General features: G+C 41.9%; 1 protein-coding gene across 1 annotated transcript; it reads left to right on the top strand.

Annotated features, from left to right (window-relative positions):
* Window positions 1-482: 482 nt before the first annotated feature.
* LOC122840129 (inhibin beta B chain-like) lies at window positions 483-14,892 on the top strand. Its single transcript, XM_044132327.1, has 2 exons — window positions 483-1,355; window positions 12,758-14,892. Exons 1-2 carry the CDS (start codon window positions 971-973, stop codon window positions 13,552-13,554), a joined length of 1,182 nt encoding a protein of 393 aa, XP_043988262.1. The 5' UTR covers window positions 483-970; the 3' UTR covers window positions 13,555-14,892.
* Window positions 14,893-16,829: the final 1,937 nt, after the last annotated feature.

The following is a 16,829-nucleotide window of genomic DNA, read 5'->3' as shown; positions in this document are numbered from 1 at the left end:
TATCTGATTAGATCTTGTATATATCTATTCTACACACAATCCAGAGTGGCAACAAGTAGCAGGACATAACAAAATGAGTGGAAAACTAGCATAGCTGTAGATTCAAACTGTTTCAAAGATCTCAAGTTACAATGACTGGATCAAAATTTGCCTGACAATGAGTAATTTATTTCTGCCAATAGGTGGCGCGATTTCTTTGATTAAAACCTCCTAACCTCTGAAGTTTAATATACTACAAATAAAACAAGTTAAAAAATGGAAACTTTGAGCTGTTTGAAAGCTTTAAAGAATTGAAGGAGATTCAGTCAGTTGTTACATTTTTAAATGACGTTATGAGCAACTAGAGGCTCGAGCTTTACACAGTTTGGAAACAATGAGAACTTAGTTGTTCCTGCATTTACCGCAACAGAGAGGAAAGCGGAAAAGACTAAAGACAAAGTGAGACTGTTAGGAGGTAAATAACGCAACCTCTGCGTGGGGCCGGAGGGTAATGAAAGTGGGACTGAAGATGTCGCGATTGTCCCTCCTATGGGTGGAAATCCTCACGTGTGTGTGCACACAAAACACTCGGGACAGACGGAGCGGCTTCAGACGCTTCCGACTGAGCTGCTGGATGTAAGAGCGGACTGGACGCGTGGCGAGTCCGTTTCTCTGCTGTGCGCTGATTTGACAGATCTTCAAGTGAAGGCGGTGTGACCGAGACCCACAGAGATGAACTTTTATCTGGCACAACATTTTACGCAGTGTTGGGTCAGGCGCTGATTGATGACTGGAGGACGTTAGTCCCAGTTCCTGCTGCTCTTCTGCATGTTTGGGAATGTCTGAGTGGATTTCTGCAAGTGTCTGCTGGAGCAGCGGTTCATGATCCCCCGGAACTTGCAAACGTGTGAGCTGAATGTAGCTTTAATTTATTTGTGTGTGTAAATTAATTAACCCTATATCCTTATTTGAACTAAAGCTTGGAGGCAGAATGAGCTTATACAGTTTGGCGTTGTCATTGGTTGCGTGCGCTGTGTGCGTGCGCAGCAGCACTCTGAGCGCCACGGAGACTCCGAGCTCATCCCGGGAGTCGTGCGCCTCCTGCGGCCTCAGGGCGCCGGATCAGTCGGAGCGGGTGAACATCGACTTCGTGGAGGCGGTGAAGCGGCACATCCTGAACCGTCTGCAGATGCGGGACAGGCCGAACATCACGCACCCCATCCCAAAGGCAGCCATGGTGACAGCGCTGCGGAGGCTGCACGCCGGCAAAGTGCGTGAGGACGGCCGGGTGGAGATTCCCAACTTTGACGGCCAGGCCGCCTTTAGCAACGACGTCCAGGCAGAAACCTCGGAGATCATCAGCTTTGCCGAATCAGGTAATAATAATTCATTGCGCATGTCTGACTCGACCCCCACGTGAACCCCCTCACCTTTATTTTATGAAAGTCGTGCAACAGGTGAAGTAATGACCCAACATCAGTCCTAAAGGATTACATTTTATTCCCAAGGCTTAATCCTGTCTGGGTTATGGACACAATGGAGAAAGCAGTCACAACAACAGTTTAAAACGGCCATAAACTAATGAGATCGCGTGGAGTCATCATTTTCATCCTCTTATTACATCACAGCTCCCTCCTGTAAATCCAGTGACTGCTTCTAAATCCCCCTGTTTTAGTCTGATGAAAATCAAAATGAAATCAAACTAAAGCCAGGTCCTTAAATTACCTTGATGTGCTAAGCAGAGGATGCAAAACCTTTGAATCAAATGTCATCTCTGAAGTTCTGCTCCCACTCAGCAGAGCATGAATTCTTCTTCACATAAACACCAATTGGCCTCAATTGGACATTTCTCCGTTCCTTTAAGGTGAATCTAACTAATTATCTGAAGTGCAAAGACTCTTGCTCAGTCCCTGGCACACCTAAAATCTTCTGTTCCCCACAGATCCACTAATTGTCAGCCAGCTCTGGCAGAACAGTGTGTTTGACACAAACTATTAGTTTGAAGGAAAGAAAACTTGTAATTAAAGGCACCAACATGGACCCAGAGCCAGCTAATTCCCCGCTGGCCTGGCTGCTACAATTAGTCTGAATGAACTGTGAGCTCCTGCATTGCCAGTAGGAATGATCTGAATGCTTTCCTGACAGGAGAACAAAAAGCCAGGCAATTATTCTAAGAGTGTGAAGAGTTCCTGCTGAACACGCCGTGTCAGAGATAGAAGGAAAAAGTAGGCAAACAAAAGAATTTGCTTGGAATAATGCATGAGATATATGAGATCCAGCAGCGTTGTATTGGAAGGGCTGTGCTGATGGAGTAATATTGTGTGTGTGTGGGGGGGGGGTGCGTGTGTGCGTGCGTGTGTGTGCGTGTGTGTGTGTGTGTGTGTGTGTGTGTGTGTGTGTGTGTGTGCAAATATTGCAGCATTGAAAAGAATGCTTTTGTCATTCTAAAGGTTTGTTGGCCTCCTTTGATTCTTCTTGTGTTTTCTTTCCCTGAACTCTATTCTTCCTCACACCTTTGAGCCTTTGTGTGGCATTGTACCATAAAACTGGCTTGGGTCCCTTCTGTCCTAGACCCCACCTGCCTCATGGCCAGTTGGCTAAAATCCCTCCTTTCCTCAGATGCCATGCTGCCAGCTGGGGCCCGGCCCGGTACTGGGGTCTCCACGCTGCTCTGGGGCCAGGGTGCAGGCTTGCTTTTGGGCAAGGTTGGTTGAGGGGGCAGCTGTTTTGCCAACAGATGGATGTGGATAGGTGTTTCACTCGCTTTGTGTTCCTATGGAGCTCAGAGGTCAGCTGGAGTCCTCCGCCTCCCTGCAGCACAGGATGAACTGCGGCGTCTTTGTGACGTCTTTGCGGTTTGCAGTGGTTAGGGCTTTGCCAAAAGGCACTGGAGCAGGTGAGGTGAGTCGATGCCAATCTCCCTTTAGACCCTGCAATGCACCCATGTGTCTTTGCTGAGGGATTCGATGTCCCGTATTCACAGGAGCGGAGCGGGAAGCACAAGAGAGGGAAAGAGGTGAACGAGAGAGGTCAGCAGAGAAGTTCAGCTCCAAACTTCTCGATTGCCCCTTTTAGCTCTTTGAACTCCGTGCAACATCCAGGGTTAAGACTTCATTATAAGAGGTCATTACTGGTTCATCCAAAGGTTCAGTCGGAGCCTTTGGATGTTGTTTTCAGTTGTTTTCATGAGAAGATGTCACTCATGGCACACTTTGAACAGGCGCAGTCTGTGTCTCAGCGTCACAGATTCAGTTCAGACATTTGAAATTGTCTATATATTCTTGTTGAAGTTTTTTGGGGTATCAGCACCTTTTCTTTCTGGACAATTTCTGGAGAAGTGAGTTTCAGCCCTCAGAGACTTTTGGGTCTGAACAGAGAAGGACAGAAAGTATTAAAGTCTGGTTATTTACTTTGACTTGTTCTTGGTCCGTCTTCTGGTTGTTGCAGATTTTTCAGTTTTTGATTAATATTTTTTTCCTACATTTGATGGGTTGAATTGGAGGTAGCTGCAATTCAATCTTTCTACATGACTGCACTGTGTTGAATTGTTTCATTATTTATTTTTGGACATAAGTTGGAGGTTTTTGTCTTGTATTAAATCTTAAATTTGACTTTATTTAATAAGAGACAATACATTTTGATCACTCTGAGGAAATTAAACAGTCATATAAATATGCCAGATTTAGCTGCAAGGGCAAATTTTCATGGTAAAGTAAAAAGGAAAACAATACTAACATGCATATGGACAAAGAATTGATTATTATTAAAACAGATTGGCAATTATAAGTTCAGATGTTATTTTAAAAGACTAATGCAACATTGCTTCAAAGTCACTGTTTACATGATTTGCTCAAAATGTCCAGTAATGTGTTTTAAAATTTTGATGGTACTTTATGCCAAGAGTTTGATGCTCTGACTGAAAACAGATTAGGATTAAAGAGCTTCTCTGAAATTCAAAGTTACAGTCGTCCTCACTTGCTGCTCAAGCAGGTTTATTTAATTTGATTCAAATAACATTTTTAAAAGGCAGTGAGGGGAAAAACATATTGTTCCAAGACAAAAAGCTAAAATCTTATTTTTTTTAACCAGTTTTCAATGTCTGCTCATACAGTGTACTGGTTGCAATGTGGTCCAGCTAGTCAAACAATAAGTTATATGGCAATGAATTTTGGCATTTTGAAGCTTCTACTGTCTGATTATTTCTAATTTTTCTAAAGTGAGATATTGAATTAATTTGATTTCTTTATTTGTTAACATGACTTCTAAATGGAAGTTGTGAATCTGGAACCCTTTATACTTCTACTTCTGTTCTGGTGTTGCTGTTTGCCCAGAAACCCGGATGAGTGGATCTGCCTCTTTGTGTTAGAAGAATAAACTGAATTCAGCTGAACTCCATGTGGAGCAGGTATCTGACAGCCATGCCTGGGCGTTCGGGGATTTGAAGAGACCAAACTTAGGCTACGTTGTCCCTCCACAGTAGTCCTCAGCTCTGCTTCACCCTCAGCAAGGTGGTGCAGGTGGAGACACGCTGGAGCGGCTCCTTAGCATCCCAAGCCCACCCAGGTGTCCCTGATCATCACTGACAACTTCCTCTCCAGCGCAGGTCAGGTGAGGCGTGTTGAGGCCAGCACCTTGTTGTTAGTGAGGCTGGATGAAACCAGAACTGCATTAAAAAGCATTAGAGAAGAACGATAAACCCGAAAGGGAAGGAATTTATTGAGCTGTTTGTAATTAGCTGTGTTTTTAAAAAGAGTTCTTGAGGAGTTAGTTCAAATCACAGTTTAATTAAAACTCATTAGTTCTTTTTTAACAGAAGCTGTTAAGAAATGATTGCACTATTTGAATCAACTTAATTGCTTCAGGCTGTGTGGAGAGTAAATTCTGTTTAGGTACAGAAACAGCATCCGTCCTCACCCCCTTCATATTTATGACTCGGTTGCGCTGCAGAGCCCGTTTTTCTCAGCTCGGAGCTGTTGAGACACGTAAGGAGGCTCTGTGCTGAAAGAGGCAAGGTTACTTACTTGTACCCCTGAGGGGTGTTTACAATGTTTCCAGGCAAGAGCTGCTGTTCAGCTGACTCCTTTCTGTTAGCCATGTATTCACTTTGCTTTGTGCTACTCATAGTCCAGGCTGTTTGATATATATTGTTCCCTGCTTCCAGGATGGGTGTGTGTAAATATGCATGGATGGATGCAGATGTGTGTTTAAAGTAGTCCGGTCTCTCGCTGTGGTGCCTGAGAGAGGAGAGCTGGTCTGAACAGGTCTCTTTGTGAATGTAAAGCTGTGGTTTACAGGAGGAAGAGGCAGTTTAAAGAGGACGAGGGGCCCATCTTTGGTGGCCACCTGTTGACACTGACACACACTAATCAGTCAGCAAACAAAGTAATTTAACTGCTTTGAAAGGCGCAGCATGGGCACATTGTACCAAAACTCCTGAAATAGAAACCTTTCAAGTTACCTCAGGGTGATTTGGGAGACATCATTAAACAAGAAAAAGAGCCAAAACAGTGCTGAGTGTCACCTTTGGACACCCTGGATCTCTTCATTGTGCTGTTGCAGAAAGTAGCCAGTGTCATGTAAATGCCTCTTATTTTTTGCCTCATGGTGCTTTTTGCTGGAAAAGCCACGCGTTTGAATGCCTTGCTGCTGCGTGCCTGTTTCCTGGAGCATCAAGTACAGCGCAGGCCTGTCACTCTCCAGCGCTCTCACTGGACGGATGCAGTGATGGGTGGGTTTTTAGCGAACTCGGTGAACCCCCCACAGACTCTGACCATGTCCACCAACACCCCCCACTTTGCTCCCCTCTGATCTCCTCCCTCTCCTTTTTGGTCCTGTCAGGTTCAGTGGAAGACTTGGAGCCAACTGGGCTCGATCCCAGAACCGGCCAGTCAGAACTGACCTATCAGAAGCTGCTGCAGAGGTCACCTGATGCAGGGATAGAAAGTGAACAGAGAGAGCAAACCTTAAGGGACAAAGCAGTGGCCTTTATAAAGTCTTCTGTGTCAGTCAGCATGTGTTGGTGTGTAAGTGTGTGTGTCTTTGTGAAAAGCCACAGAATAAAGCTTGGTTTAAATCATGTTTCACTGAAAACTAAACAGTTTGTTTGGCTGTTCAGTGAGAAATATGTGAGGATGTTAACTGCTACTTTATCGCGTCGTGTTTGAAAAATGTCTGTAGGTTCTGATGGAAGAGGCATCAGAACAACTTTTAGGAGCTTTGAAGGTGCAGAAAGTCTCCACATAAAACTCCAGATGTTTGAGAGCTATCATTAATTTCCATGTTCCTTCGACACATTGCCCTTCCCCAACCCAGTGGCAGCAAGAAGATCCTGGGTTCAATTCCCAGTGGGAACGTTCATAGAGCGTTGGCCCAACACTCCATGATCGTTCGGTCAACATGTTCATGCTTCTCTGTCATGAGATGGACTGGACTGAGAACCTTGCCACTTGAGAGTGTGGTATTATTTCAAACTGGCAACCTGTACAAGGTGTACTCCACACCTTTCAGCTGTTGAAAACTGGAGATGAGCACCAGGCTACCGAAGTTTCCCCTGAGGGTCGTGACCTCGTGTATCAAGATACGGCTCCTGGCCACACTGCAAAGGAACAGCTTTTGGAAAGCATCAGCAGCAAATACAACTTTGTCTTTAACTCTAAATGTTCAGTTAAACATCTGATGGATGTTTGGGACAAGCTGCCATCCAGTGCCTGAAGAATCACTTTGCAGACCAGAAGAGTCTGCAGTGAGGACCAGGATGAAGCGCAGTGTGAGGCGGGCAGTCGTAACCAGAGCTGGGTAGAGCACCTGAATAATGGACTCAAGGTAGAGTGCTACTGCATTATCATTTTTGTCAAGTAAAAGTCAAAATTAGTCATTCAAGGAATGACTTGAACATGAGTAAATATAGAACTCTGTGAACAAAGCTGACTTCAGTTCTCAGTAACTGAGCAATACTATTGGCTGAGATTTAATTTCTGAAATTATTCTAATAGTCTAAAAATTTGTGCAGGTTCTGTTTAGAACAAACAATTTAATAATATGTAAAAATAAATCGCTTAGTTGCAGAATCACTGATTTCCAAAACTCTGTTTTCCAGAATGTAAACATTTCAAACCGATACTTACAGCAAAATACTTCTAGTGACAATATCTACAGTTTACTGCATGTTGGCCTCCAAATGGCTCAGCAGATAGAAACTAACAATCAACATGTGATGGTTTGTTTCTGGTGTAAACTTTTTGTCATGGCCAGAAATTGTGTTTGATTTAAAAAAGTGAGAATAATCTAAAATAAAATCAGACTTAAAAAATGCTTCTCTGGAGACTCAGATGGTCTTTAAAGAAATCAACCGTTCCAGTTCAGGCAAACCCTCCGCCTCTGATGGTGGTGAGCTACTGGACAGTAGCCACAGCTAAAAGCCAGGGTGCCATGCGCCGACGCCCCCTGCTGGGCCGTGGAGTGTCTTTCCCAAGGACACAGCAAAGGCAGATAGAGTGGGAATCGAACCAATAACCTACCGATTGTAGGATGAACTCCCATCACCTTCCTAAAAAAAATGACTCCAGTTAAAGTTAAAGTTTTAATGGAGTAAAATACAATATGTATGTATGTATTTTTTTTAAGTTACTTAAATAACCTCTGGTCATAATGTCCAAAAACTTTCTGGGTTTTTAGGTAATGCTGCATCTTTACCTAAAAACTCAGGCTTCAGTAAGACATTCTATTTTTGTTGGGTCACATTCAACAGTAAACTGACCCTCATTCATACCGAAACGTCACTGTGGCTGAAAGGAAAGGCCCAAAGATCCAAAAGCTGTGGATTATATTCCAGCTTTCTCCTGCCAAATGTCAGTGTGCCCCTGAGCAAGGCAGTGATCCATGAAACACACCAATTTGCATATCAGTGTAAGAATGCATGTGCAGTTGGGTGAATATGGTCGCATTGACTATTGATGTTGTTGCTGTGACTTATTGTGGCACTCCTGATCAATAGTGTAAGAAAACATGGACAACTTTGTCACAAAATGTTAACCATGGAGAGGCTGGAACAGATGTAACGTGGCTTAAAAAGTTTTTAAAGTGTTCAACCTGCAGGACCAAACATGACTAGTAAGTGATGGTGCATAACTAAAGTGTTTTGTCAGTAAACTAACTGTTGAGACCCATAAAGTCAAACTAAAATTCAAATGTGGTTTAGATCTGAGTTTGGTTCTGAGTCACTGATCTAATCTCTGCTACACCTTTGTAAAAATTTAAGACTAAATAAAAACAAGTTTTAATGAGTGACTCTACTTAATCCAATTCCTCATGGATATTAATTTATTGCAGTGGCTCTCAGTACAAGTTATCTGTTATTTAGGTTATAACTTGTTAAGTGGCTTTATTTTTAAACCTTTTCTGGTTTTCCCGTCCTGGTGTTTGAGAACCTGGAAGGTGAATATCTGGGAGAATCATAACTTCAGTTTAGAGCACCAGGGATTTGATGGAACAACATTTAGATTTTCTTGTGAGGTTTTAAAGGCTCTACGTTGAAGATAGAAAGAAATAAATACTTTTTTCTACACTCAGTTGCTTAACAACAGCCCCTGTGCCGTGGGCTAGTGCTAACGCTCAGTTAGCCAGTTTCCATCTCTTCTTATTAACATACGAGTTAAAGAGCTAAATGTAATGAGATATCAAAAAGTTTAAGTCTATGAAAGAAACGTAGCAGTTTAGCTAGTTTTGATTATTACAAAACTGAGGAGGTAATTTATCGTGAATCAGCCAAAGTAATGAAATAATAAACTGTAGTTTGATTTTTATGAATGTTTCTTCCTATTGAGCAGTGAAAGGAAATAAAATGTGTTACATGTCTTTTGCTTGAAGTATTTACTTATTGGAGGGTTATTAGTTTGCACTGCAGAGCCACAGCTAACAGTTAGCTCCTTTGCACTGAATTTTCTTTTCTTATTAATATTACCATCACTGTTAGAGCTGTTTTGATTTTTATGCTTGTTTTTGTGTTTATCATCAAAAATATTTCCCCAGAGAACCAAAAAGCAATGTGAATAAAAATCCTTTTTACAGGCGTCTAAGAAAAATTCAGTGAATGAACATTCAAGTTAAAATCGTAGGCCTAGCAGCAGCCAATCAGAGAGGAAAAAATATTCTTGTTCTAACCATTTTCTGATGTTAGTTGCTAAATGTTGCACAAAATGACCAGATAAAAGATGCACAAAAATACCAGTTTAAACTTTGATCCATTTGCAAAACGACTCTGCTTTGCAGTTAGCAGAGCACTGTCGTAACATGAATAGAACAGCAACTATATCAATCATAACTTCTCTTCTCTTCAGTGTTTCTGTCAGTTTCTGGCGGAGCTGCTCTGTGCTGCCTTCAGGAGAATGGGACATCAGAGTATCATGGCATTTACTGTGTAAACCAGAGCTTTCAGTGAAAAAACAAAAGTTCCAGATAATTTGAATTCCATACAAATATGAGACAGAAACATGGATTATATCTTTATATAGACTGTCTATTGATTTATAGATTCATAGTTTTACTGGACAGAAATTACAAAGACCAAAGCTGGTTCTTAATCCAATCCTAATGAGTCAGATTGAGAGTGTCATGGAGTCATCAGCATCATGACATTAAAACTGACATGAAAAGTAATTTTAAATAAATAAATATATCAAATCTAATTAAAAAACAAACGTTCTTTACTGTTATCATCTATAAGACATATTTCTACTTAGTACTAGATGTGGTTCCAACAAAGTCATGGCACTTTAACTATATTATTTTACCTTTTATTTGAAAACAGTGTCTGTTGTTGCCATACAATCCTTTCTATTAATTACTGCTCAAAAGGTCTTGCCATACCAGTTTGTTCCTTTACTTTAGTTTCTTAATTTATTCTTGCATTTTGTTCTTCATTCATTTCCATTTAGTTTTCTCTGATTGGTTTTATCCTGTCTTGGTTTATTGTTATGTCTTCTTTAGTTTCTTTTTAGTTTTATTTGGTTGTTTATTGATCCTCACCACCAGTAATCTTCACTCATCACGTGTTGATTTGTCACTCATAATGATTTTTCACTGTTCAGCCTCAGATTCTCTGTTTTTATGCCCTGATTTCATCTAGTTTGTTGGTTTTCCGGTTTCAGAGTTTTGATGACAACATAAAAAATGCTGGTATTCAGATGATTGCAATTCAAACATGCTGTGACGCTACTGTTTCATACCAAACCACTTACAGCGCCGATGGTAACTCTATAAAATAAAAGCTCCCTGTTGTGGAATCAACCATGGATGGATTTCTTTATTTAAATGGCTTCATTTTCAGACGGATACATAGTGAAGGTATCATGATTTTAGTCCTTACATGTCCATAAAAGGGATATTCTGTTGTCCTTCTATGGAAGCATTCAGACGGACAATAAAACACGTTTTAATATAAGTTGCTGCTTTAACATGATCACAGCACTGCCAAAACATATGCACAAAAATCCTCAATAACACATAAAATGTTTGAAAATCAGACACCAGACAAGTGAATCACAGCAGCATCATCAGCCGGTGTGACGCTGAACTGACGCGGTGAAGCTACCATTAGCAGGAGAAGCTACCATTAGCAGGAGAAGCTAACATTAGCAGGAGAAGCTAACAGACCGTGAAGAGAAGAAGAGCTGCAGCTAAACATGTTTTAATGTCACAATACCGTTTTAGCAAGTTGCTCAAAGTCTAAACTGGTATTGTTGTGCATTTAAGAAGTAAAGTTTACCTTCAAGCAAACGCCCCCTAAAGAATCTCAGCGCCCCCTGCTGTCCCCTGAATGCCCCATGGGGGGGCGGTACCGCCTGTTGAGAAACGTTATCTTAGATGAAAGGCAGATTTATTTTGTTCTTTGTTTCCTTTGCCTTTTTATATTGATATTATTTAAGTACAAGGGTTTTCTTCATGAGTTCTTTGGGGTCTGGACCCCCCAGAATCTTCTGGGATTTACGCCCATGGTTAGCAGTGCAAGTCAAAAATGTTCACCTTTAAATTTTCTGCACTTACACAAAAGAAATGTTCAAAAGGAGAATATTTTTACAGCAATAACTGCTATTACATCACAAAACCATCTGTGGTGGTCAGTTCATCCCCAGATAACAATATGAGTGAAACAACATGGAAACAATGAATCTACGTTGAAGCCTGACATTCAAATGGAATTAAAAGTGATCGGTGACTCACTTGTTGAATCAGCGTTTCAACCATAACTGACAGAATATCAATGTTGATTCAGCCATCAACTGAATGTGGGTCTATATGCACATTTAGTTTGATTTTATATTAAATCAGTCAGGAATCAATTATTGATTCATCTACACTTTTTGGTTTCGATAAGTCTACATCAGAACATACCACTAAATGTTTCTTTACTGGTGTTAATTTTATTGGCAGATGTTGGGTATTATGGGTACATGTTGTTCAAAATGATGTATTATTATACATTAGCATATTTCCAAAAATGTGTTTCCAAAAGGTTAAAATATTAATATTATGTTTGATTTAAGAAAACAGGAGTAGATCTGTAGATTTGACTCCTTTTAACAACCAGATTATCAGTCTGTGGTCCATGAAGATCAGCATCATGAGGTCCAGTCTGGTTCTGAAGGAACCAGGACCAGTTGGGCTGACCCAGGTCCGACTCTGGTCGGCGTCACTCTGGTTCCTTGGTTCCTTCCTCCCGTTGTGACGCCTAATGAAGCCACTTCCTGACCGTTTCCCTGCAGTCGGTCGGCTCTGGGTGGAAAACAGAGATCAGAGTGAGGAAGGCGCCGGATAGAAAGAGGATAAACATCAGAAACATTTGGAAAGACATGGAAATATTAAATAGTGTACTGGTTAAAGAACAAACACCAAGCGTTCGGTTCCTCATGTACACTTAGTTTAATTAATAAGGACACGCTAATGAATATTCATTAACATTTAACTCAATGTTAGTCAACATATACAATTACATTTACCCATTAAGCTGCAGCATCGTGTAGCATTTATGATGCTGCACTCCTTAAAATGAGGGAATCAATATTTAAAATAAACTCTAGATCTAGAACTCTAGAGCTAGAACTCTAGAGCTAGAACTCTAGAGCTAGAACTCTAGAGCTAGAACTCTAGAGCGTTCCTGTTTCAGTTTCTGTTCAGAGAGTTTTGTCTAATCTTCACATTTCTTTGTTCTCAGCATCTGTTCAGTGATTGGATGGGGTCAAAGGTCACCCGGTGACATCCTAACGTAGAGCCGTGTGTGTGTTGTCATGGTAACTGATCTTTTTTCTTGCTGTAGCTGTACCCAGTGGGAGCATATAGATATTGAATGAGAGGAATCCTAGGATGGAGCCCTGGGGAACTCCACAGGTGACCTCTGACCTCTTGATGAGACGTTCACTATAAGAAACCCCAGTTCAGTTCTTCAGTTCAGATTTGAACTGGGTCACATTCCTTCATTTTAAATAACACAGCAATTTAAACATTTTTCACTGATAAAAGTTTGCCAACAATATTCCCATAACAATCCCAAAACAGGAATTTGTAACGTTTTCCAGACATGTGCAGCAGATGGCATTTATTACCCAGAATGCATTGCTGTAGAATTACAGACAGTCCGTCTACAGTAAGCAGTAAATCATCCACTTAATGTTATCATAATTTTAGATATTTCAAGTTATGGATGAATATCCCATTGTGATGTTCCTCTTTATCTACATCCATGTGTAGATAACGGACTGAGTTTTGTTTTTTCTGTTTCCACCAGATGAAGAGACAAACGCTAAAACCCGTCTGTACTTCCTCATCTCCAACGAGGGCCACCAGAACCTGCATGTGTCCCAGGCCAACCTGTGGCTGTATCTCCGTCTGCTGCCCGCTGGACCCGAGAAGGGCCTCCGGAGGAAGGTCACCATCAAAATCCACTACCAGGAGGCCGGAGCCGCCGAGGGGAACCAGGCAACGGGCCGCTGGGTTCTGGTGGAGAAGCGTGTGGACCTGAAGCGCAGCGGCTGGCACACGTTTCCCCTCTCGGAGGCGGTGCGGGCCGTGTTTGGAAAGGGCAGCCGGAGACAGGACCTGGAGGTGCACTGCGAGGGCTGTGAGACGGCCGGAGTGGCTCCGGTGCTGGTGGACCCGGGCGACCCGTCCCACCGGCCCTTCCTGGTGGTGCGTGCGCGTCAGACGGACGGGAAGCACCGCATTCGGAAGCGGGGCCTGGAATGCGACGGCACCAGCGGGGGGTTATGTTGCCGGCAGCAGTTTTACATAGACTTCCGCCTCATCGGCTGGAACGACTGGATCATTGCTCCGGCTGGTTACTATGGTAACTACTGTGAGGGAAGCTGCCCCGCCTACATGGCAGGCGTCCCTGGCTCGGCTTCGTCGTTCCACACAGCAGTCGTTAACCAGTACCGCATGAGAGGCATGAGTCCGGGCTCGGTGAACTCCTGCTGCATCCCCACCAAGCTCAGCACCATGTCCATGCTCTACTTCGACGACGAGTACAACATCGTGAAGCGCGACGTTCCCAACATGATCGTGGAGGAGTGCGGCTGCGCTTGAGTCTGCCCAGCAGATTCTGTGCCTGCAAGACTTTTCTGTGCAGAACATCATCTCCATTTATCCATATCTACTGAGAGCACATTCACACAGAGCTGGTCTAATCCAGAAAACACGACGTAGATGTTGCGTCCACATGAGTGTGTCGGGACGAAAGAGCGTGTCTTTTTCTGACTTAATGAAACACCTGCGTTCAGTGATGGGGTGACAAGCAAATTATCGTCACCAAATCACATCTTGCTCTAGTTTGCCATTTCTAGTCAAAAACTAATGGCCCATTATCTCCTCTGAATGAAGTTTTTTAAAGCGCTTAAAGACAAAGACAGGATCAACCAGTGGAAATCCTGCTGTCAGACTTTCTCCAACCCTCTTAAGTACTTAAAGCACAAAAGAAACTTGTATTCTTAAAGCACTGTCAGTTCATCACCTTATACAATTCAGCACTTCTCCACTATGCAGGCAGATGCAGCCTGACTGTCCTTTCTAGTGGAATTCGATAAGCAGCCACAGGTTTCGATGCCGAGCCGCTGCTCAGCTGCTGGTGAAGGGACATCCGGACAAAGAAAAGTTTGCCTGCTCTCCCTCCCTGGGGCTTGGCAGAAGACAGGCTGCAGACTCAAAGACTAGTTTCCACCAAACAGGTCACCACAGTGCAGTGCAGCACTTGCAGGAACTGAAATGCACACCCTGAATAGCACTTGTATAAAACTGCCTTCCTAGGGTCCAGAGTGTCCTGTCAGATTGCTGAACAAGTGCCACATGAGCTATGCAATGTGTAGAACTCCATAAAATCCATAATCAATTTGCTCCATTAGACTGAACTCTGCATCTTCTTTCTATCCTTAAGTCATTTCTTTACTCCTCAGCTCTTTAAAAATACTTGAAATGTGATTTTTCGCTTGCTTTCCAAAGCGAATGATTGTTGTGATGTTTGCACTGAGACGTTGCGGAATTAACGAAACAGAAACTGCCATTGAAAAGTTATTTTTCTATAGTTAAATTGAAATAAGTTTCAGATGTATTTTACAAAATAAATGAAACCAAAGACGCCGAGATTCCAGCTGTTTCACTGAACCTATGAGGCCGTTAGTGACAGTTCAATAAGTAGAAAGGACCTGTCACTGTATCAGGGTATGATAGACAGACGACAGATTTTCATTTTTCCAGCTCTTTTTTTCCATTCTTTTTTGTACAATAAACATCATTTCATTGTTCATCTTAATGATATATATTTTTTTCTATTTAATAAAAGTTATTTTTAGTTCATTTTGAATCATTCAGTCAAATAAATGTACAATTTCAGTACAATCTATGTAATATAAATGTTTTCTTAAAATATGACAAAATGTGTGTCTTGTGTTTTTGTCCTTCTGACTTTTCCTTCCAGGCGTTTTGGGACGATACCCACCTAAAAACAAGGCGGGGTTCAAATCCCTGCCAGGAAAACAAGCAACACATTTCAGTCTCTGCCTGCACTGGTCCAGACATAAAACATCTCCACTCTGTCAGTTTGGTATGTTGATACCATTTTGTTCACCCAGTATTAACTTTTGTATCAAATTTAAATAAACACAAACGAAGTTTGATTTATACACGTTTTGGTCTACATTGTGAACATCACCAAGAATATTCAGAATCCTGGCAGAACTATCTTTAAAATAATGTTCATTCAACCAAAGAGCTTTTTTTCTGATGCATAATGAAATGAACATATCTTGAGATAAAATGCATTTGTCTGAAAATGTTTCCATCTACTTCAGTTCAGTCTGATATATTTTCCTGCAAGGCAAATAGCACATTAGGGAGGGACAGAGTTTAAAAAAGGTTTTCCTGCAGCAGGAGAGATGGCTCCGTTTTCCTCTGGGTGAAAACATGTCAGGTTTTTTATTGACAGAGAAACGGTAACGCTTGTTTTTAATCTTCTCACTGCTGCTTGAACTGTAAATAAAAGACATTTTTTACTGAGAGCAGGGGAGAAGTGTAGCTGTCTTGTCATGCTTCCCAATGCATGCCAAGATCTCCCAGCTGGAATGATAATGATGCTCAGCTTGAGCTGCAGGCCATTAAACATGCTGCTGCTCTGCAGGCCAGCCAGTCACTCCTGCAAAAATCCCATTATAGACACCATTAATGTGCATCATGTTCATATAAAGCAATGATTTAGAAAATAAGTCTGCATTATTATAAGCTCTTCCCAAATGCACATGTAGCTCTACAACTTCTTTATCAGTTAGAGCAAATGTCCCTCAGCCCAACACACACACACACACACACACACACACACACACACACAGGTTGAGGTCAGGGCAGCTGCAGCTCCGTCCATCAGCTGCTTATCTCTGCAGTGTTTATTCTTCCAAATCCGTTTGCGTTTACTAATGAATTTATGAGTATTTGATGCCTGAGGCCAGACATTCCTGCGCTCCGCTCCAATCGGAGTCTGTTCTCCAGGAAAACACCTTTACCTGCCTCTGCTCTTTATCTGCAGTTTGATGAAAACAATCAGAGCCAATAAAAGTTTCTTTGCTTCCAGCAGAAACACGACAGGATTAAAGTTGAACCTTCTGTGTCTGTTTCCACACATCATTCTTATTTTAAGCATTTATGCTGTGAGCATCTTAAGACAAGAGGATTATTCCTGTCATGTTTAATTTTCTACAACCCAAAGTGACATTTTGACCTTTGCAACATGGACTGTGCCCCATGAAGCTCTTTGTCACAGACGGATTACTAGCAGGAGTCAAACAGATTCCATCTTAAAGTGACAAGTGATAAAACTCCATCCATTTCTTCTTCTTTAAAGCCGAGTTTCTGTGGTTGACGCAAATGATAATAATCAAAATAAGAAAAATGATCAGTTTAAGGTGATACTTACACAGGAAATATTCAAAATCAAAGCCACTACTAATTTGATCCAAAGTTTTTTCTTTTCTCTGTCCAAGATCCGATGGACGTGAAAACTGCAAATAATCAACAATGAGCAAAGAAAGTCAGTGAAGCAGTGGGAAGATTTTTGTGGCTCCATTTTTACAGCAACGACTTTGACTAACCCTACCCTCAGTCAAAGTATTGTAGTGGTAAAAGTATTTACAGGTGAGAAAAACACTCATGTAGAAGTCTAATATATAAAAAAGTCCAAGCAAAGATGTTGCCTCCTTGGTCTCCATGACGACTCTCTACAGAACCAGGACGGCAGCAGGTGGAGTCAGATCACGTTACTCACAGCTGGACTCTGATCAGACAGCAGGTTGCAGTGAATTTTATGAAGGGGTATCGGT

Source organism: Gambusia affinis, linkage group LG11, assembly GCF_019740435.1.
Source record: "Gambusia affinis linkage group LG11, SWU_Gaff_1.0, whole genome shotgun sequence".
NCBI lineage: Eukaryota > Metazoa > Chordata > Actinopteri > Cyprinodontiformes > Poeciliidae > Gambusia > Gambusia affinis.
This window is presented reverse-complemented; position numbering and strand designations above follow the sequence as displayed.

Coding starts and splice junctions, on each gene's coding strand:
- LOC122840129 (XM_044132327.1), top strand. CDS start 971: ATGAGCTTATACAGTTTGGCGTTGTCATTGGTTGCGTGCGCTGTGTGC. Junction 1,356..12,757: donor CATCAGCTTTGCCGAATCAG/GTAATAATAATT, acceptor TGTTTCCACCAG/ATGAAGAGACAAACGCTAAA.